This window comes from Haliaeetus leucocephalus, unplaced genomic scaffold (assembly GCF_000737465.1).
Source record: "Haliaeetus leucocephalus isolate CR32 unplaced genomic scaffold, Haliaeetus_leucocephalus-4.0 Scaffold484, whole genome shotgun sequence".
Lineage (NCBI taxonomy): Eukaryota > Metazoa > Chordata > Aves > Accipitriformes > Accipitridae > Haliaeetus > Haliaeetus leucocephalus.
This window is the reverse complement of record NW_010972920.1, coordinates 8,555,877-8,579,403: the sequence shown is the minus strand read 5'-3', so window position 1 is coordinate 8,579,403 and position 23,527 is coordinate 8,555,877. Positions and strand designations below refer to the sequence as shown.

General features: G+C 39.8%; 1 protein-coding gene across 1 annotated transcript in view; it reads right to left on the bottom strand.

The window, feature by feature from the left end:
* The window catches only part of FAT4 (FAT atypical cadherin 4), a 148,240-nt gene that overhangs the window by 54,175 nt on the left and 70,538 nt on the right, over positions 1-23,527 (bottom strand). Inside the window, exons 3-7 of the mRNA XM_010575616.1 lie at positions 16,696-16,827; positions 12,365-12,626; positions 9,459-9,809; positions 4,253-5,175; positions 3,325-3,499 (exon numbers count right to left, since the gene is read on the bottom strand). Coding sequence (XP_010573918.1) covers positions 3,325-3,499; positions 4,253-5,175; positions 9,459-9,809; positions 12,365-12,626; positions 16,696-16,827 — 1,843 coding nt within the window. The remainder of the gene's footprint in view (positions 1-3,324; positions 3,500-4,252; positions 5,176-9,458; positions 9,810-12,364; positions 12,627-16,695; positions 16,828-23,527) is intronic.

The following is a 23,527-nucleotide window of genomic DNA, read 5'->3' as shown; positions in this document are numbered from 1 at the left end:
TACACAGGCTAGGGTAACACTGTACAAACCACCGTCACCAGTTGAGGAAGTGATGATAAACATAAGAAAAGTAAGAAATCCTTGATTATGTATAGGGAGACCAGGAAGACAACCAAAACCAAGCTGGGAATCCATCAGTTCTCATGTCTAAAGGTGCTTCTAAGCATGTGTCGTGTCTGCTCCCTTGAAAGAAAGGGAAGAGTTGGCATAGACTTCTATAGGAGCAGGATATCGTCTTTTAATGTTTTAAACCACTCAGTGTAGCCTATAGAAATTGAGATGCAGATCCTAAGAAAAATGGGAAGTGGGTTGGACAGACAGAATTTTGCCCTTGATGTGCTACCCAGACATTTCCAGCATTAACTGCATCTGGATGTCTACCATGATTTTTATCTGTAAAAAACCCCTAAATAGATGCACCATATATAGCAAGACTGTTGCTTGGGCTGCTAAAGACAATCCGAAAGACTGTTTATTGCAGCTAATAAAAGCCAAATTCAAAGTGCAAAGTATAATACCTTCCCCTTGATTTATTTTCAAAGATAATATGGATGTGGATAATTTCAGACAAGTCTGCTTTCTTCAACATTTTGGCAGGCACTGCTTTCCTACAGACAAGCACTACCTGTTTTGCTTGTGTGTTTCTGGTTGAATTGTCTCTATGCGAAATCATTCTTTCTAAGCATTACCAAACAAATACAAACAAAGACACTCTAAAGAAATAGTTACATTAGGCAAAGAGCTTGACATGCCTGTGAGAGTTTCTTTTATAAACATTTAGCAGCTCCTCAAGAACATAATATTTAAAACACTTTTATTACCCATTTCAAGATTGTGTCATTGCCATCTTTCTGCTAGTACAGCCGGAACTACCCCATTTAATGAAGCGGGCACTTACTAGCAAAGGTCAGCGTGTTACCACCTGGATATCCATCACACACCCTTACTGATAGCTTTTGTAACGTTTTGTATATTTTAAAAAATGTTTTATTATTTAAAAATACATTCTTCTTCTGGTAAATTGCTACTCTTTTAGAAAGGCTTGCTCACATATTTTTCTAACTTATCTGCCAAATGTCTACAGAAGTACATGTGCATTCTATGTAAGATAATGTAATTTATAGCAATATAAAATTTGAGATGCAGCTCAACAGAAATGCCAGAGTCCGTAACTTGGTCCATTTGTTCCACATTATTATGACAAACATGGCTTTTTAAGAGGTCTCCAATGAATTATATGCCAGAGTGTTCTTTACCATCTAGACTGCTTGGACTTACTATGACTAATTCAAGCATAACAGGGATCCCCTAGAATTTCTTAAGTATGTAATATATTTAAAGTACTTAAAGTATCAATTATGACTACGGTCCACATCTCGCTTCCATGAAATCAAGGGAAGTTCTGGCATTGACTTCTACTGAAGCTGGATACTTTCCTGTGATGTTTTAGTTTGGATAAATCATGACTAACATAGTTTTAAATGTATTCTTTGACGACATTAATTTAGAGCAAGTCTTCAGTCTAATCAGAAGATGTTATCTAAGATTATTCACCAGGCTGGTTGAAAACTATACCAAATCACACTAACCGTGGATTAGTCAGATTGTAAACTTAAACACAGTAGAACAGTTAAACTTAGCTTAAAGTTACTACTGAACATCTGCTTCTGAACACTTTTGTTAGTACCTTTTAACGCTGATAGAAGGGAATAATAACTTGTGAGTTAGCTTTATAAGAACATAGCAAATTAAAAAACGAAACAGCTTCAAACAGTGTTTAATCAGCATAATACCTACATGTTTATACACAGTAACTAATAAAACATACTGCTGTACTTGTCAGCCACTTACGGCAAAGGCCCCATACACACTTCATGTATTAAAGTCTCCCCTGGATTATCTGAAACTCTAACATCTCCCAACACAAATAAATATTTTCATTTGGTATGGTTGGGTAAATCTCCTGGATTTCATATTTTTTAGGAACCCAAGTCTAGGAGAAGATTGTGCTCTTGTCAGACTTTCGGCTGACACATGGTGTTAGGTGTGGGGTACAGCTGACTTCTTGCTCCTCTCCTTTTTCCAAGAAGGACAATAATTGTTGGCTGTGTGACACCCCTTATCAGTTCAGCCTTTGGGCATTTTGTATGTAGAGCTAGTAAGTTCTGTACAGGCCTAATTGACTCCTGCCAACTTGGACTGGGAGAGTAAACAGACATCAAGGATCTGCTTTCCCTCATATATTCAGCCTCAGCTTCTGAAGGAACATAAGGACGTTCGAGCCCAAGCAAGTTCAACTCACAAGTGAGCGCTTTGCGGCTACAGAGTAACGGAAAGCCAGTGTGAAAAATACAAAGCATACAGTATCTCTAGCCAAAGTATAAGACAAATAATACGTCAAGTCCTAAAATTGTGTTTCTCAGCCTCAGCTGTGCTCAGACTGTGAAATACCTGAGCACTGCTGCAATAGGAAAATATAAGCCATAGATATTGTCACTGACACAAGATACTGAACACAATATGGCAGAAAACGAAATCATACCCACATGTCAACAAGTTGGGTTTGCTTCTATTTTTATTATTAGAAAGTAAGAACAAGTTCTGCAGTAAATTAAATCCATCAGACCGTGGGGGACCGCAGATCAGTCCAGAATATGATGCAGGATGTCTTTGTTACTAATATTCATATCAAAATCTGAAACCATACTTTTGTGCTCAGACACCTCAAGTGTAATTAATCTTCATAACAAGAGTTCATGTCCTGCTTTAAACTGAGGGAACTTGGAATACATTTGGGATTCTGGAGCATACGTATGACTGGATGCTGAGCAAAGCAGAAAATTAAAATGTTGAAATGTAAATTTTCTTTACTTTTCAGGGGTAAGATTTCAGTAGGATTGAGTAGTCCATAGCTGATTTCTGGCCATTGATTTGACCTGGCTGCACATTTCTGATGACAACATTATATTGGGTTTTATTACCATTTATATTGGGTTTTTATTGCCATGCATAAGGCTCTTATGATCCAGGTAGGACCACTTACTACTGCAGGGCAAAAATCAACCTACCTAAATCTGTAGTGAGTCCTACTAATATCAGACAACTAGACATAAAGATAAAAAAAATCCTGACTTCCAGAAACTGAACTCCTTTCGACAACAGGTAAGCCCAGGTCCACGCACAGAGATCTAAACTGAACCTTGGGTACCAATCTCCACCCACTAAAGTTTCAGACCATCATGAAAAAATTTCTTTTCTATCCAGAACGCAATGTTTTCAAGAGACAATGAGATTTCACCAGAAGAGACTGCCCGTTTGCTTTACCTGAATCAGCAGCTGTGATCAGTAGTACGTACTGCTCCTTTGACTCCCGGTCCAGGCTCTGCACCAAGCGCAGCTCTCCACTGGCCGAGAGAGTAAAGGCTCCTTCTTCATTTCCAGCCACCAGCACATAAGTAAGCTTGCTGTTTAGGCCTTGATCATCGTCCCTTGCTACAACCTAAAAAAGCAATGCAAACAAGTGGGAAGATATATCAAGAACTGATGCGTGCAGGGTCTATAAAATTGTATTGGGGTGGAGGAAATATTCTCTATGACAATAACCTAAATTTACAGAATGAATTAATCCAAATGCTTTAAGGACTACTGTAAATTAGCTGTAATTGTAAAAACGACTTAAGACAGTGGTGATGGATTTAAAAGCATAATTTGAAAATATTAAATAGTTGATTACTTATTTTTCTCAAGCATAAATACAGTGAAGACTGTGCTGGGGCTCAGTGAAAACCACAGATGATCTGGTATAGGCCAAGCTCTGTATCAAAGCAGGCAATGCATGTCCTGCTGGCTGAATCCGTTTAGTGCTCTTTCAGTGTTAGGCACAGAGCCTCATCCCATGTAGGCAATGATCAGATTGAGAGATTTGTTGCATGAAAGTTGAGATTGAGATGAGAGATAGAGCAAACTGCTAAAGTCCCAGTGTAGGCAGGAAGATAGGTAGGGAAAACACAGACAAAACTCCAAAGCAGAATATAAACTTTTGGTAAAAAACAAGCAAATAATCCTCCCACCCAAATAAACAAAAAGGAAAACAAGCCAACAACCACTGCACGTTAGATTAAAGCCAAGGGGCAATTTTTCAATTGTCTTGCATCTTTTTAATTTTGGAGGAAAGACACTGTACATTAATACCATATATTGAGGCATGCTAATAATTGTAGGAGATATGTATTTATTTGCTGAATGTACTCACCTGAAGAATAACTTTTGGGAGCGTCTCTAAGTTCTCAGGGACGTTCACAGAGTATGGAGAAAGTTCAAATGTGGGAATATAATCATTGACATCCTTCAGAATAATACTGACAGTTGTAGTATCGGTCCGTGGGCTGCTCCCGCGGTCGGCCGACTGAACAGTCAGTGTATAGGAGGGCTTTTTCTCTCTGTCCAAAGGCTTGGCAACTGTTATCACCCCCGTCACAGAATCGATCCGAAACTCATTATTGGCATCTCCACTCACGATGGCATAGCGCACCTGCCCGTTTGTACCTTCATCTCCATCCGTAGCAAACACCTGGATTAAATCCGTCCCTGTCAAAGTATTTTCCCCCACCTCTACTTTATAAAGCTTTTGGGCAAAAAGCGGGTTATTGTCATTAATGTCCAGGACTATAACCACCACATCAGTAGATGAAGAAAGGGATGGCTGGCCCTTGTCCGTGGCTACTACAGTCAAGGTGTAGTTGGACATGGCTTCTCTGTCGAGCTCCCCGGTGAGCCTCACTTCACCGTCAATAGTGCCAATGCTGAATTTGTTTCCCAGAGGCCGGAGCAGACTGTATTCGATGTAGCTGTTCGGACCACTGTCGGGATCGGTCGCCTGTGCTTTGAACACAATCGTATCTATCGGTGTGTTTTCCGGGACATAGGTCAGCTTCGGGGAGATAAAACTTGGAGGGCTGTCATTCACATCCAGCAGAATAATTGAAACTTGGGCTGTGCTTGTATACCTGGAGGCTGGGAGAGGGGCCATGTCGTGGACTTGCACGACGAGGCTGTAGAAGGATTGGCTTTCCCGGTCCAAAGGCTGCCTGATGCTCAGCACCCCGCTGTTGTCGATGCCAAACTGTCCCGCGCTGTCCCCGGATGCGATGCTGAAGGAGAGCTGCGAGTTGGAGCCTGGTGGGGTGGGGAGAAGAAAGGTAGAGAATGTGACTTCATCCCACTGACCTAGATATAAATGTTTCTGGCCTCATTTCCTATGGAAATGAGGACTGTATGATCATGCTGCCTGTTTACCCTCCTCATCACCATTTTTGAATCCATCAGCTAATTTCAGCCAAGTTTCACAGTGGAACAGAAGCCTTTGAAATAATTATTTTCTGACAAGAGTTGAAGAGAGAGAGGGAAGGATGTTAATTGGAGCAGCCGCAGAGGGAACGGCTGGCAGAGCTCATCTCTGCATTTCATTCAGCAGGAGCTGCACAGCGGCAACATGGGTAATTTTTCCCCATCTACAATGGTTAGGGATAAAGGTTTCGAAGGCTTTTCCTTCAGAAACCAAGACTCAATAGTTCTGCTGCTCACTGAACAGCTGTTTCCCTCCATTCTCCCCAGTTCAACTAAGCAACATTATTACTAATGTAATTATTTGATTAATCCTTCCACCCAATTAAAAAAAAGCCACAACCAGAAACTCCCAAGCCTAGCTGGAGCAAGCCAAGAGTGAATACTGGGGAGAGGTATGCTTCCCATATACGGCATTGTATTCCAAAATATCAGATGAACAGCCGTCATCTTATGATCGAAACATAACTAGCAATTATGGTCAAGGGAGAGGTTTATAATTCTGGTAAGGGAAATGCATTCTGAATCTTGACAAGGCTGTGAAATGACCTTAAATATGCCATACAGGAAACAAATTTATGTTACTGCTTCAACTCTAGAGTTCACTCTAAACAACTAATTTTTGAGGACACCTAATTGAAACGAATCTTCTCTCATCTCTCTCTCTCTCTCTCTCTCACTCCTACTTTAATTAATTTCAAAAATCCTCTTTTCTTGTTTTGGGTCATAAAGACTGTGATTTAGGATTAGTAGATTAAGAGACCTTTTGCTACTAATTTACCCCTCAAACTTGCTTTTTCATGCAAAGAAACCAAGGTGTCTGCTTAAGTAGCTAATTACTTCACTGTGCGTTTTGTCATTTTTACTCAGAAGCTCTTTTCCCTCTCACTGAATTGCTTTGATAATAAAATTATTCCTGCATTAGATTTATTAATCTCTGCTGTTGATTACACTCAGACTTGGCAACTCTAGTCTTACTTGTCTTTCCCCCAGTGGCTACTCTAATTGGCATCTTTCCCTCTCTCCTCTTCTCTTGTAGGAACTGAATTATAAAATAAATGGAATCAAACATGAAAGACAAAATATTTTAATACAGTTAAAGAAATTAATACATTTATATGCCAGGTATTAGTGTTTCTACATTACTTTGATCACAGTGAAGCACTGTGAAAGTTTAATGCTAGTCTGTTTTTTGTTCAGTTGTATTTTCAAATGACTAATTATACGGATGAAAGTCTTCTGATTTCAGTAAAGTACTTTCTGGCAATTCAAGATTTTTGCCAATTGACTTTGGAGATGGGTAGGAATTAGATCTTACAGAAGAAAATTACTTTAAAAATATTCTTTTTTTCCCCCAGTGTTTTATCTGGTGGTGTTTGTTCCTGTAAAATTTACTGCTTATTCTTCTTTATCTCACCTCCATGTACCTTTTCATTCCTTGTCCTGTATTCTCATAGGTTTCAATGCTGCTAATAGATTAAAGTGTGAAGCAGAAGGAGAGTTGCCTAAATACCAGTGGAGCCAGGACTGCCACTTAATGAGCTATTCCTTTTTAAACACAGCATGCCAGGCTGGCGTTGTGCGCCTCATCCATCCCCTCTCCCCAGGTTTGGAGCTGGACTTTTAGAGAGAATGTAGGGGCATCCTCTTTGCTGAGCTTTGGGTTTATTTAATCTGAGGGTTAATCTGATAAAACTCTGAGTGAGAGCTCAGACATGGAGCCACCAATTTCAGGATGATGCTCTTTTAAGGGTCTTGTTTCTATTTTTATTTATTTACTAATGAGGCAAAAAAAAAATCTCCTACTCCCCTCCCCCCATTCTGTAAATACCTGCAGGGTCTAACTGGGAAATGCCACTGGTTTTTGCCTGGAGGAATATCTTGCTATACTTTTTAACAAATAGACAAGTGTGTGCTTTGCCTTGAGATTTTTCCTGTTAATTTGATGTGGAAAAAATTAAAATCTGAATCTCAGAATGAATGTGTTTAAGGAAACTGAGTTCTTTATTGCTTTAACTAAGAGCAGTAGCTGATATTTACTATGCATCTGTATAAGAAACTGTCCAAGCTGAGATAAACAGCTACTGTTTCCCAAGGAGTGTGTCGAACAAGAAAATGAAAATGGGAGCAGTTTCACTATCACCACGGTTTTGTCTTTTATCAGTGTTTATCCTAAAACAACAGGCATACCTCATTATAAAACAATGTCTTTTTGGAGCTCCTTCAAATTATGGGATCATATAACATGCATAATCAATGAAATTACATTTGTGTGCATTGAGTGCGTTATCTATGAGACACATGCAGGGAAGTATAGTACTAGCTATTTCTGTACTCTAGATAAATATAAGATGACACAGGATAACAAGTTTGGGCTTGAAACAGAAACACCAATATATCATAACATTTGCTGAAGTTACAGTCCTATGGGGGAACTCAACCTGGCATGCTCTTGGAATGAAATTTCTGCCCTATTAATTTTAAATCCAGCCTGTTAGAAAAGTAAGTGTGCCAGAAAATATAAAAGGCAAGATATCTGACTTCTTATTGCATTGCTCCTCAAATACTCAGTTGCTTCCTTGATAATTGAGTGCATGATGAATGTAAAATGATACATCAGTGCTATGACATACTTCATGTCCACTGCGTGCAGATGGAAATTAACGTATGAGGTGCGAGAGAAAAGGAAAACAGACCCATAATGGTTAAGTGAAATTAACTTCCAAAAAGATTTGAAACCAAGCATTGTACTCCTAACAGGAAAATAAGAGGAGATAGATTAGACAGAAACCCATTTATCTACAGGTCTGAGGGAATAACCCCTTCCCTGGATATGCATGATGCAAGCACAAGTTCATCCTCCAACTTATGGTTAGTTTACATAAAATAAAAGCTTTAACAAGAGCGGTGAAAGAGATATTCATGCAAGAATAGCCAATATCATCAAGTTATAATTTCTGACTTGTTGGCTTATCTTATGGAATCTCTTCTCGCTCACTTTCTCAGTTTGATCTCAAAACCAGTTGCACAATTTGTACCATGGAAAGTTCTATCCATCAACACAAAATTTATGTTCCCACAAAAATGTTTGAGTTCAACAGCTCAGCATTTCCTGAGGAAAAACTGTTTTACTGAATAATCTTCATCAGCTCAGTCATTTTACATGCATAAACTGGGATTCCTCGAAGCATGTAGGTGCTTTGCGCTTGAAGCACACATTTCAGCGTAAGACATTTCTACAGGCTTTCCTGAGCCAGTGCCAAGTTGAGAGGAGACAAGGTTGCTTAACATGTCACAAAAATAACCTTCACCTGTAAAGTCACTATGAGTGTTATGAATCATTTTGTATCAAGTCACACTGACAAATGTCTGTGGACACTTAAGAAAATACAGTATGCTATGCAATGATTTTTATGTATTTTATGGCCATATTCTACAATTATTCTTGCTTGGACATAAACTGTATGGCAAAATGGTTAAGCAAGCTATAAAGATTGCATCTTTTACACTCCAGTACATTAACACCTTCTAGATGCCATAAATAAACCCAAGATTAAAGCTTATTTTAATGAGAAATTTTCCCATGATCTCTTTTAATCAGTTTTTTAACCTCCACTATCATACCCTATAGATCACAATTCTCTTCAGGATCCACTTAGAAGTTACAGTACATTTGATTGCAGATGATGTCTCATATTGCCAGAACCTTATTTAGAATACATTATAAACTTTAAAAAAAACAATCTGAAAGAACGCTTAGGTCTAATTTAAATGTGCAACCTAAGCACCAGGGGAGAAATCATAGTGTTCAACTGCTGTAACGTGCTCTAGGTAAAATACAGCTCTGCAACTCGTTTCTGCAACAGCAGTTAAAAGCAGTATTTGACTGTATTTTTAAATTATCACAAACAAAAATAAGGAAGAAACCACCCATTTAAACCTACTGTGAAATATGTGAAAAATAACTTCTATTTAAACAGCATGCAGTGTATTTAAGCATATGATGGCATCCTAGGGATAGCCCTAATTTGCCCTTTCTGCTACGTCTTCTAATATGTTGCTAAGGCGAAATACGTACTTATTGTCAGAGGTACAGAATAGGAGGGAATGCCTACCATCATCTGCATCAGTGACGCTGAAGTTGAGAATAGCGGATCCTGGAGACAGGTTCTCCATCAAAGACGTGCTGTATGAGGTCATGCTGAACACTGGCGGGTTATCGTTGATGTCCAATATATTGAAGTACACTCTGATGGTGGTAAATTGGCCTCCCCCATCTTCCGCGCGGACGGTAAGAATGTAATACTGCTGTGCTTCGTAGTCCAGCGCGCGCGTCAGGTTGAAGACTCCCGTAACGGGGTTCAGGAAGAAGATACCCTCTTCATCATCTTCACTTACGGTGTATGTGATTTCCCCGTTGATACCGGAGTCATCGTCAGTGGCTAGAATGGCTGCCACTAAGGAACCTGCACAGCATGACAGGACAGCAAAATCAGTCACTTGCAAAAGGCAGCTCACTGGTGTGCTCAGAGCCAGCTCATCATCAAGCAGCCCTGTAGAATAAGAGGTATCCTCCGGTAGAAATTCAAGCCTCAATATTATATGACTAACTACTAGGAAAGGTTCTTCAAAGCTAAAAGGAACAATATTCAGTATGTTTATTTTAAAGGGCTACTAAAAAACCCCAAGAAATGGCCAGGAATATTTGGTTTTATCTTTAAACGGGAACATGTCCAGATTAGATACCAACTGGGGCAAAAATACCTTTTCTCCTGCTAGGTATTTTCTTTCTATGACTCAAAGGACCCTCTCCTCCCCACAGACAAGTACGAGTTCTGCAACCTTCTAGATATTTCTTTCTAAATGCCAAAACTGAAATGTCAGTACATACCAAATATCCCAGCTCTACTTTTTGAAAAAGTGCCTTCGCAGGGTAACTGCGGTTAGAAAACTAGAAACCTTATAGGGGTCCGCTCTTCACTGTTTTCTGAAATTCAACTCCTTGTGAATTTGTGCCATTGTTTTCATTTCTGCATAGCTGTGTTCGCACGACTGACCTATCTTACTAAAGTTTGGAAATTAAGTGTCACTTTTTAGTATTTCGAACACTAATTGTAATTAAGATCAGCTCATTTCCAAGAAAATAAATCACCTAATTTCTTTTCCACAGAGCCAGATGAATTCCATGCGTTGCAGCACAGTTAACTATTTTCAAGCAATGTGACAATGAAAATCAGAATGAAGAATAGGAAGCTACAACTTCCCTTAATCCATCTGAATATGCTGTTATCATTTACATCCATTTGATTACCTCACACTTTAACATTTCTGATGGCGCGTTAATTGGTGAAGAGGGCTGTCCCGAAGCTGGAGGGGATTATCAGCCCTCCGGCAAGTTTGCAGCACAGGAGGCTCAGGGAAGCTCAGCAGAGAGCCTTGCTGAGGCCCAGGGAAGGTACAATTCCCTGTCTCAGCTGCCAGACTGCAAGGGGAATGGGGATTACTCTCTGGGATAGAAAGCAGAGCCCCGAAGGGGAAACCTTGCAGTGCTTCACCTCTGGATGAGCCTGCCAGCTGCTCCGGGACTGCTGGAGAGCAGAATAGGAGAAGCTGCAGCATTTCAAGTACAAAATCAGCCTGTTTCTTCCTTTGGCATCCATCACTGCTGAGCTGGGTATAGGGCACAAATGGACACCCCATCAATGACTGAAGAGAGAAGCCTCATCTTAACATGGAGGGAATTACGCTCCCTATTTCCAGGGTTGTTCCTGCTAAAACAGACCGAGCCTCAGGACGCTGAGTGACAAGAGAGAAGAGCATAGCTGGGGATTGGCAACCAAACCGCCCTATGCTACATAGATGCCCCAGTTACTTCCAGATCAGATTCCTGAGGCACAGCCGATTGCACTATAATCCTTTAATGCAAAACACCACTGAATTTTGGGATTCTGACTGTGGGATAGAGTGCAAAAGTTGGAGGCATGGGGGTAATCTTGGTTGTCCCAACCTGAGCCTCCCATGCTTATAAGTCAAAGCCCTAATAAAAGCTTGAAAGCTATCCCCATGTCATTTGCGTCTCTTTTGTTTATTCATGTTTTAGAACAAGCTTCTTAGATGCTTAAGTTACTAATACTGGCAGATACTGCTTTTATACTAGCAGTCTGTATAAAATACTGGAAACTTTTTATTCCAAGTAATATTCATTTCTCATCTGGAGACATATAATATAGCACAGTTTTTGAAAACTTTTTTTTGGTCTAAATATTTTCTAGCTTATGACCTAACTTTTAAACATCAAAACACTCTTGCATATGAAACAAGCTTTAAAAGAAGAAAACAACAACTTTAGAGGTTGGTGACCATATTTAGGAACAAGAATTAACTATCTAAAGGTTAGATTTTCTACAAAAACCTTGTCAAAAGCAGAAGTCAAAGACAAGATCAAGGAAATATGATGTTAGGGTTAGTAACTGAGCGCACGCAGGGAATATTATTAAGGAATTGGTGTATTACTGGCTGCTCAATGGTCACCCATTTTGTGATCCTATACTTGATGAATTAAGTACTGTAAGTCACATTCACTGAAGATGGCTCACTAAATCAATACTAGCATCACCATTACATCTTCATGATAGGTTATACTGTTTGTATCCTGTAAGTTGTTCCTCCTCCTACTCTTTTGTTTGCTGTTTTTTAAGTAGTCGCACTCAGAGGCTTCCATTGGGATACAGGCATAATTCCTATTCTGCATCTAGGATTTATCTGAGTGGCAACCATTTCTCTATTTCCCATTGAAAAGAAATTTGACCTCGCTAGTGATACAGGTTTCCTAGCAAGCAGACTTTCAGTATGATGTGATTCCCTCCATTTCTCCACCCCATCCGATAGATGCCTTCAGCATCTTCTGTCTCCTGGCCAAGTCAGACAGGTCTGCTATTAACCCCCCCCCACCCCGCTTCAAGTCCCTGTGGATTGACAAAAAGAAAAATATCAGTCAATTTTAGGGCCATTTCCTATTTACCTGGAGTGGCATCTTCCGGGACGTCGAAGGAATACACTGGCTTGGAGAATTTGGGGATATGGTCATTAACATCGCTAACCGTGATGTTTATTCTCATGTCTGAGGACTGCAGGCCGTCATCAGCACGAACCAGCAAGGAGTACTTGGAGCGGCGCTCCCGGTCCAGGCGCTTGGTGGCTATCAGGTCTCCTGACTCGGGGTCAATGTGGAAGCTATCATCTGCACCGCTGATAATAGTGTATGTGACGAGGGCATTGGCTCCCTAAGTAAAAACAGAAGTGGTCAAATCAAGTTATTTGCCAGGAAAACCACATCATAATTTTCAGTAAGACAAGAATTGTTCCAGTAACTGCACTTGGCGAATATTTTTCAGACCAGTTTCCTTTAATAAACAGCCTTCCTGCCCAGTCCCTGCTTCAGTCCCCCAGTAAAGATGCATACGCACACAGTTTTTATTTATGAGTCGTGAAATGACGAGATTACCCAGATACTTTTTGCTCCGCTGTTCGTAAAAGGATTGCATCCATTCAATACCATAAAGCTCTGATACCGGTTTTAATTTCAAGCCAGCATCACTGAGCAGTGTTAACATCTTCCCTCTTAACAGGGATCAGTGTTTATTCTTCTCATTTTATGTTCAAAGGTTAAATTAAATCCCTCCAGTGGGATCAGCTCTGCCTTTCTCGCTCTCTGGAGGTGGGATGGAGGGAGGAGGAGAGGGAGGGATGCAAAGAGGGATGACCAGGGGCAGCCACGCGGCTGCTCCACCAGCCAGCAGGCAAGAGCTGCAGCTCCCAGTCAGGGTAAACTCAAGGGAGTTGTGCTTGCCCCTCAAAGGCCAGTTTCAACATGGAAATACATTTACCCCTGTAAATAAACAGCCCTGAAGTGACAAATCATGTGTCGTTAAAATCACAGTTCTGATCTCTTGGGTTGTGCTGGAAATCAAATGCATTTGCTTTTGGGTCAAACAAAGTAACTCATTTGTCCTTGGAAAAAAATTATTCATATGGACTTTAAGCATTTTGGTTAAAAGGAAAATTAAGGAAAAGTAATGTTACATAGAAAAAAATTATTGCTTTTTTTTTTTTTTTCTTCCCCTTATAGGTTGAAATTAAAACTTAGGAAAAAAAAATGGAAACTTCCATTCACAAGATATTGACACAGTGCATTTTGCCTCAGCCCTGCCCTGTCACAAACACTAAGAAAAGTCACTTGCATCCCATCTGTATCATTGATTATTAACAAGAAAATTGATCCGCCTTATAGGTCCTAGCTCTGAGGAGTACTGAGGTTTCCTAGAAAAAGGGATACTACCTGAGCTCTTTTTTCATCCACCTCCTGGGGATGGGTTGTGCATTGTGATGCTGCAGCCAGAGGACGGTCCAGGGGATATAAGCGGCTGGCTAGAGTGCTCAGCACCACCTTGGGTGACATTTTCCCCAAAAGCCAGTACTCAGCTCTAAATTTTGCTTCTTAGCAGACTGACATTTGTCTTTACGGGAAAACAGAAAGAGATCTAAGATCCTGCGGTCACGTCCTTCTTTTTCCAAGACAGGTTTAAGGGCACTGAAGGTTTGGTAACCTCCAGCATCAGATACATGTACCTATACCCCCCGTGCTGACTATGCCTGGCAATGCGTTTTGCCAGGCGAGCAGATATTTACCATGCCCTCCCCTGGTGCCACGCCAGAGCTTAGTTTTCACAGCTGAAACCTGCCACTGGCACGCGACTGGCACTTCTGTGGTGAACAACAGATCAAAGAGATCAGGGAGAAAGAAATTCTACAGCTGTTTCAAACACTCTTGCCTAAAAAAGCAAATTAACAGAAATAAACATCCATTCGTATTTGTGAAATGAGAGGCAAGCGTTTGTTACCTGACCTTACGAGTGCCTCATGCCAAACTTTTTCTCTGGGGTGTTGTTTCAAAGAGTCAGACTGAGCTAACTGATAAAATGAAATTTAGAAAGAAAACAAGATTTTACATGTGCCCAGCCCTGAAGAGCTGCATGCAGTGCTTCAGTGTACATAGCATCTGTGTGCTCAGGTGTACCTGGGGAACGTCACATGCCTTCCTCCAATTGTGCGGCTTAGCAAAAACATCTGATGAGAGTTTACAATTTCAGAGGTGACCACATTCTTCTGTGCTTGTTTGACTAGCCAGCCTCCTCCTAACCGAGCACAGCTAAAACTGCAGCTATGTGTGATACTGATTTAATCAAACTTTATGTGACTTAGGTGAGAAGGAAACCAAAATACAGGTATGTAAAACCTCTTAAAAACCTCTACAGAAATTTCCCATTGACAACTGAATTTAAAAAGTTGCCAAGTGCTAGAAGCTGTTGTAAATGTCAAAGCCTTTTGCACCACTTAGCACCTAGAGGATGTCTTCACATCTCCTCTCAGATCTCTACAATGTCCTCATTATAACAGACAAGGGTTTGAAATTTGCTGTCTTCCTTCTACCATTTTAAAATATTTCTAAGAGGCGTTCTCATACACCACTTAGCTATGAGTTTTAAGGGTTCTGTCCCTTACCCTTTTGAAGCTAAAACTTTGATTCTGAAAGCATCTGTGCAGGTAGCAAAGGCAGCATGCCATTTTACTGAGCTGCCTATATGGGTTGCATGTGCAAAGAAAGAAGCCAGAAAAGTGTAGTGTTGCAGGAATATTATATAAAAAACAAGGAGCATTCGCTGCGCCCTCAACTTCAAAGGGGGGGGGGGGAGGGGGCTGGAAGAAGGTAAGTATCTCAACCTGAAACTGCACATTGCTAAAAAAACCTTGGACTCTTTGTAAAGGGTTTGAGTTACAAATGTTCTGGTAGGGAAACTGAAAACATCCCCTTTTATAAAAAGATTGACTGATTTCTGTCTAAGGTAACAAATCAGTTCCCACTGGATGGAGTGCTTCAGAATGGATAACATATTAGGTGTAGTTTAGGAATGGTCAAAAAGAGGCTGGAGCACAATATATCTTAGATACCTGTTTGCCATATCACAGCAGAGAGTGTTAGTTCAATATTTACTTCTTCCTAATCTGAAGAAAACAGCTGGAATTTTTATTACAGATATGCACCTTTCCAAAATCCTATTTTTTGTCTGTATGTCAGGCTGCTACCAGAAAATAAAAGGAAGAACAAAACTTCAAAATCACATTCGTACCATTCCTGGGGGTGTTCCAGTCGTTCCCTCCGCAGTAGTAAGATTAAGTACATCAATTAACAATCACAGGATGACTAACCAAGCCAACACAAAAAAGGCCAGAAATAAAATTCTCTTGAGGAGGTTGAGTTACCTTATTATTTGAATGCAAGAATTGCTCATTGCTGTCAAGTGTAACCCTATATTTTAATGACAACACAAACTTCTTTGCACGCTCATATTGACTTTTTAGGCCTTTCCCCAGTGGAAAGAATCAGTTCAGGTGAATGAAACAATATGGTTAACATTCTCATAACTTACTTCCAAAAGAGATGAATACGTCAAATTATATGTGGATATAGTTGCCTGACACATACAATAAGACTGCAATACCCCTCACTAAGCCGACTTGCCAACTGCTTAACATCAGTTGCTCAAAGGCTTTTGCTAGTTTCTTAACAGCTCCCTAGCTGCAGTGTCCTCACAGTAATGAATCTAAGTGGGCAAAACCATTTTGCAAACAGGTTCACATACAGAGCACATATTTTAGCATTATTTTTTTTCCCCTCTTTTTGGTGAAATAAAACCATCTTTCGGAAAGGGTAATACTGATATTAAGTAGCTCTAGTCAAAGGGCAAGCATGCATTATCAAAAGTTTTCCTGTTCTCCAAGGCTTGTCTCACATTAATTTTACTGCACACCTTGAAATTGGGCTCAACTACAACATCTCTGCTTCAAAGTTAGTTTAAATCTCAAGCTGTGGTCTTAAACTGAATGTCAACAAATCTTTATCACAAGCTGGGCAGTCCAGCACCTTCGCCATGTCATCAGGTATGGTGTATGATAAGACTGATAATAACAAGACCATCTAAAACCAAAATGTGGGGTTATTATTTTGCCATTAGTGGAACCGCTCATTAAAAGATGTCAGGAAAACATTAACTCATTATATACAATCCAGTGAGCAGCTTTCAAGTAATAGAGTATTTGTCTCACTTGGTCATATGTTTGCCTCTTTGTGACTCCATGATACTGAACACAGTTTTGTGAATGGGCCAAACGCAGTTTAAAGCATGACCGTGACGACTCCCAAGGCCAAGCTCTTATGAAGGGAACAGATAAAAACACGTATTTCCAGAACAGCATTTTTAGTACAGATATTCAAATACGAAACCATGCTCCTACCTCATCAGCATCCATGGCTGTCAGCTGCAATATTTTCGATCCATCTCCTATATTCTCTTCTACGGTCAGATCAAGCATATCTGTGGGGAATACTGGTGGGTTGTCATTGATATCCTGAAGTGTTATTTCCACCTGTAAAAAGCAGCAATAAGAAAAAGTTGTGTGAGCACTGTGAGTTAGACGCTGATTGGACCTGAATGTTACAAATCACATAATTTTGAGAGAAATCAGGTAAGTTGTTCTTAATCACATGAATTAGAACATTCCCAAAACACACCAACAGCAGGAAAAGCCCCTCCGGATATTAAAATTCCACATTGTTATAAAATACTCATAGGAAAGCCTCTAACATAAATAAAGTTAATTTGACTTGTTGATAGCAGCCGATTTTAAATGGTCCTAGCCCAGTTTATATTGGAAAAGATCCACTGATAGACTGTCACTGTAATCCTCAAAGTCGGCCCCTGGAGGATAGCTGCCAAGTCCTGGGGCAGGAGATCATTCAACCATTAAATGCTGCCTGACATAAAGATGAGGTGGTGTAAAATTCTCTCTGAAATGTTTATATATTGGCAACTCTCCGTTCTGAGGGAGGAAGAAACATCCTTGCACTTTATATTTAAAAAAAAAAAAAAAATCTGTTTTTCTCTCTCTCAAAGCTCTCCTCTAATTGCAAACATAAATGTTACTTTAGAAGCACCCACTAGCATCTACTCTCCTTGCCTATGCACACCTAAACAAATGTTCTTTTCACATGCGGTATTTGTATGCTCTTCCAAGTAGTAATGATAGTTCCTGAAAGGTTGTTGTGTGTTCTTTATTCCTAGTTTTTCATAAGCAAGATTGCTGCCCTGCTGATGTTAATTCAAAAAGCTGCAGAGCTCCGTTTTCCCTTGTTGCCGGGTACGGCATGTAATATTCCAAAAAAGAAAGAAAGAAAGAGAAAACACAGCTGTTTTACATTTATAATGGAAAAGAAGGCTTGTTTTGAACCTAAAATATTAACGGCCACCAAACTCTGAAGACTCACTAACGAGAAAACTGAGTAGCTGAACGAAGTCTGTCTTTATTGCTCAAGAAATAGAGAAAGGTAGATAGGGTTGTTGCACAGGAAGGGAGGCAAAGGTATGGATGACTTAAGGAAGATACCTAGACTGACAGACAAAATATTATTTATACCTGCCATGCCACTATCCACAAGGGATCTCCCCGCACTTAGCTGAAAATACATGGGTTAGGCTCCTCTGGATATAACCAACGCAGACATTTCTAGTGATCTCAAGTCTATGATTTCTACTATTTCTAGTCACCTGCCATAATATTTTCTTTTTTTATTCTGTTTTCATAAAGACCACCAATTGCCAAGCCATTCTGCCTTGATCACCAGGACGATCCCAAAGCTAAGCACTTCCCCGAGCTCGCAGTGGCTGTACCCTAGGGTCATCGGTCCTCTGTGGGCTTCCTGAGACCACATCCTGAAGGATGCTCCATCTTTCTGTCCTCCCAAAGGCAACTGTTTCAGAAAACCTAACATTTCCACCAGTGCTAGACTTCGTGATGGAACAGATTTGGTGTGTTGTGCTACTGTCCTTCATCAAAGACCCTGAAAATATAAATTGCTGTAGACACGTAAATAGTCTGAGAGTATATTTGATCCTAACACACCATCTCTTCTGCTGCAGAGGACGTTTCTAATGCAGAGAAGGCTGCAAGGAGCTCAGCTGCTTCTCTGATAAGCATTTTTCCTCCAACAGGATTTCTTCAGAGGGTGGAGAGATCTAGACCATTGTGAGCATTATGGCTACATTGGTCTCTGGTCATTATATATGCCATACAGGGAGAGCCCTTCCACCTGGGGATCTAAGCCATCCTCACTCACCTCAAGTAAGTCAGCTTTTTTCTTTTAACTTTTTTTTTTTCCAGTTTGTGTTTGGTATTTATGCCCACAGTCGCTTACTGTTACTGTCAGCCTGCCAGAACTTTTCCACAGCATCAGAGAGAACTGAAGTGTCTTTAAAACCAGGAAATATTACATTAATATTATAGATATATGTGCTGAAAGTGCAGACAAAACACTGGTCCTATAGGCCCTGCATGGTCTTTTAGAGAAGGCCATTATTTATTTATACCGTATTTAATTCCTTTGACCATTCACAAATGGTACATAAAACACTTCATGGCCTGAGACAGATTAAACCAGGAGGTTTTATCATCAAATTTAAATCCCTGACAACAGAAGCACAAGAAGCACTGACCAGAGCATCACAAGCAATGATTCGACAACTAACCAACCAGACACAAACTTTCAGAGAATAAAACAGCCCATGTTGGTTTTCAGGGTGACTGCTGCATGTGGACGACAATTGATCACAGAAATGGGAGAGATGCAGCAGAAATGACAGACAAAGGATTTTGCCAGCTATCCCTGCCAAGCAGGTCCAGCCCCCTGAACCAGCACAGCAAACTTACGCTTTTCTGCTCAAAGTATAGCATTTCCCCAGATATGGTTTCAAGGTAAAGCAGCTGCACAGATCTGCAATTTATTTATTCATATCATATATGTCATGCACAGCTAATGTTTCACCTGCAGGTGACATTTCACCACTGGAACCTTTTTTCATGATGAGAGATTACCCTTTGTAAAAATCCTATGAAAAATATATGACAACTTGTGGGGTTTTGGGTTAGGACCTGTGCATTGCCTACAGCTTGCATAATGTAAAATAGTCAGAATCCAAGAATACAGATGGCTAAGGTTTGTGAGAAAAAATAAATTAATTATAAAGTCAGATTCCAGAGAAATGGAAAAAAATGAGAAGAATAATAGATGAAGTAATTTTATCCTGAAAAATCAGCTCACAGGTAAACAAAGACACTGTTTTTTATACTGAAGACATGCTTTAGGTGGTGGAAAAATATTAAATTCTCCAATAAGAAAGAGAAGTTTTTAGAAAGATACCATAATATTTTTAAAGATCATTTACACCATGATTTACTATTTATTCACAGGGCTTAGATAATGCATATTGCTTCATAATTCACTGTTGGCTAAGTCTAATTAGCATCCCTGCGTCAAGCTATTTTTTTACTTCTGCTATAATTTATTTATTACTTCAGCTTACACACAGTACTGCAAACCTAAGGAATAAGGTCCTGGGATGTGCGCATTTGCAGAAATTTCACTCAGGTAATACATCTCTGAGAAAGACTTGAGAAAAATCTTTACATTTGCCCCAAAACAAGAGAGCCTGTGAAGTTTTATGCCAAAGGCCTCATTTAAGAAATTATACATCCTGAACGAGTTCAGGAGTAAATTGCATGTCCAGTCTTCTATTCAGGAGTTCAGAAATTAATTTCGCTTTGAAATTATTTCAGAAGTTCCGACCCCAAGCAGAAGCTCATAGGACAACCACAACCACAAAGTCTTTCATTGCCCCAGGGCACTAGAAGATTTCAGCATGTCTTATCACAGCTTTACTGGGGAGGAAAAAGAAAAAAATCCACAAAGCTTCAAATCAAACATCTCAACTAAATCTCTTCCCAACCAACTGCCTCTATCTTTCTAATCCCACACTACTTTTGCATAAAGATATCAATGTGTTTCACTTGGATTCTTGAAATACACAGTTGGATTAATATCATATGCTACCAATTAATAATTAAGTGCAGTTCTGCCTCAGACTTAATGAAAGCAAGACAAGGTGATCATGGCAGTATTACTGGTCGTCGGTACCATGGGCATCATGTTCAAAAGGGTCTACAGGAGGCTTGCCGTGCCCTCAGCTTGCACCAATGGCAAAACACCCACCAGCGACAACAGCGAGTACAAGAATAAATATCTAGGAAACCAAAGGCCTCAAAACCTGAAATACGCCACAGCAATTAAAAAAGGGAGTGTAAGGGATTTGTCTGAACCTTGGTCCGTGGAACAGGAAGGAACCATTAGGTGACAACATCTGTACGACTGTGGGAAGCAACATGCCCAGGCTACATGGAAAGTGATAACCACCATCCCCTTCTCCAAATCTATCCAATATGGGGAATATTCTTGCCTGACCTCAAACCTGTCAGCCAATGTCACTCTAGGATGCAAGCCAGAGGCATGAACCTGAGAGCACTCCTTGGACCGCTCAAAGTACTGCACTATGGCCAGTCTCCAACCCAAAACTTTTGCAACTTTCCACCTGACAAATCCTCGACTCCCATTTGTATCAACTGTACCTTTAATATAGGACCCAAAACTTCTTACTGTCTCTCACAGGACTCAAATATAATAAAATACAGCAGCAGCAAAGGTAGTGAAGTGTGTTTGCCCACACGTGTGTGCCTTTTAATTCTCTAAATTGCTCTCTCCGGTGGTCCAGGCACTGATGTGGGCTTGCTCTTCTGAACAGCTTTGAATTTCTGCAGAAGCCATGGGAACATAAATACTCACAGACACTTCTAAATCTGTTAAGACTGTGATGGAAAACTGATGAATATATTCAAAATATTGCCTTGCTTTATTTATTGAAGGGGAAATGAAAAAATCAGAAAGCTTTGTTCTATCCATGTGCATGTGTGTGTAAATCTCTACGAAATTACTCTACTTTTGTACAAATTCCAGCATAATGTTTTTCCCTCACATGTTTAATGCATCTAGAAAAAAGAGTGAAAATTAAAGCTTTCCCTCACAGTTTATTCTGCAGAAAAATATGTGCTGCTTATTTTCTATGCCTTGTAAAATAAACACAATAATTTTACATAATGATTTCGATGCAAACTATCTTTGGGTGGTTTTTTTGGTTGGGTTTGTTTGTTTGTTTGTTTGTGGGGTTTTTTTTATGTTCAATTCAACCTACATGAAACTAAGATGCAAAAATACAAACATACAACAAACCACAGAATTAGCAAAAGTAGTGAGTCAAACAATACCACAAATTTCCCCATGTCTGAATCAAATTTCTCATTCTGCAGGCTTAGTAACTTTCTCACAATAATGCCATGCCCCTGCCATTATTACAGATGGTCAACTCATCCTCATCTGTGACAATCTGATTGCTGCAGCTTGCTGTCACGGACATTTTCAAAGCAGAGGAAGCATTAACTACCTTGATCTTGTTAAGATTATTATTTGCTGCTCAAATTAGCCTGTTGTGTTTCTTCTCCACAAACAAATTCAGAACAGATTGAGGCAGGGCAGCACTCACCTCCAACAGTTTTGCCTCAATTTACTTTAAAAGTAGATCTAAGAAAAATAAGAATTCTCTTCTCCATTCAGACAAACCTCAGGTCTTAACAGATATAAGGAATCATACCAGGACCTCACTTTGTAAAGCATGCAGTCTCTATTTAAGCATTTAGGGCATGAACCTGAACACAAGAAGTCACTGGGAAACTCACTGTTGTTTCAAAATGTTGTCTTTACTTCGACGGAAGTAGAAAATACCCTCTTTGAATTAACTGATGGCATTTATGAGGCGTCTATGTGAAAGAAACTTTTTACAAAGAGTGATGCTGCAATGTGAAGTCTTCAATAGCTTCATACTTTGTACATGGTTCTGAAAACAATTTATTCGGGGGAGGAGGGAGGGGGGCAAGGAGAAACTCATTTTTGATGGAAACCAAGAAAAAAAAAGATTGTTTTTTTGGTTAACCAAAATGAATATGAGTTTGCATTTGAATAATCTATTCTTATACTTATTCAAAATAATTTGTTGAATTAATAAGGTTGCTAAAAGACGAAGTTTCATTTCTTAGAGCAAAAGACCCAATCCACTTCCAAAATACTAGTACCCCAGGCAATTATTGCCGAACAGGCTAGACAAATTCTATGCTCAACATAAAAAGCTTAACATAAGAGTTTTATTCTGGAACAAGAAATTATTTTAGTGACCGAACTTACTGGGTTTATGAGCTACAAAGGTATGTAAAGGTAACTGGAAGGCAACGTGCCAAATTCTATCCGATCGTAACACCTTCTATAAACCAATGGGCTCATTTGGCCAGAACCTATGCCTCTGTTTTACTACACTTATTAACATTTATTTTTCTTTTATTTCAAGGTGATGAGGGTTCATAGACAGAAAACTTTTCTAAAGTTCTTCCATCTATCGAATGAAAATGGGGAGAAAAAAAGATGCCACATGAATGAGCTCTTGTGGCAACAGCAAGTTTCACCAGGAGTCCCAAAACGCGTGCAGTAATTCTTGCCTGCAGCCACCCTATCCATGATCTCGATCAGAGATCTATAGATAGAACACGATCTAAGAAGAAAGGAACTCCCAGATGTCTCACGCGTTCGATACTTCTTCAAACACTACAGCTATTTGATTAAAGATCAAACAGAGCTGGAAAGGCAACAGCTTTTCTTTCAATTTATACATTGTTGAGTCATTCTTCTTCCCTTTGCTTGCTGCCCTGATGTTCACTGCTCTCTCCAGAGATACCATCTAATAATCTACAGGCACCATTGGCACATATCGCCCTGAAGACTTTTGTTTATGCTTAAGCCATTATATGATCCTTTGTATTAAAAAAATAAAGGAGCTTATTCTTCTTTGCTGGAGACCGTGGCAGTATGTTATCAATTTTAACGGAATAAAAGTGAAAGGGTTCTATTCCCCATCCCTTGGTAAATATTCTAAATAAAATCATTCATGATGATAGAAGAGAAAGAGTCAACTATTAATTTATCACATCCATGTAACTTACTGAAGAACCTGGCCAACCCTAGCCATTTTACTCCTGCCTCCACCACTTCGGCATTTTTGTTCATCCAGCAAACAATGCTTCACTCATCCTGAGAAACACACACGTATGTGTAGTTTCCTTTTTTATTGATGTGAGTAAT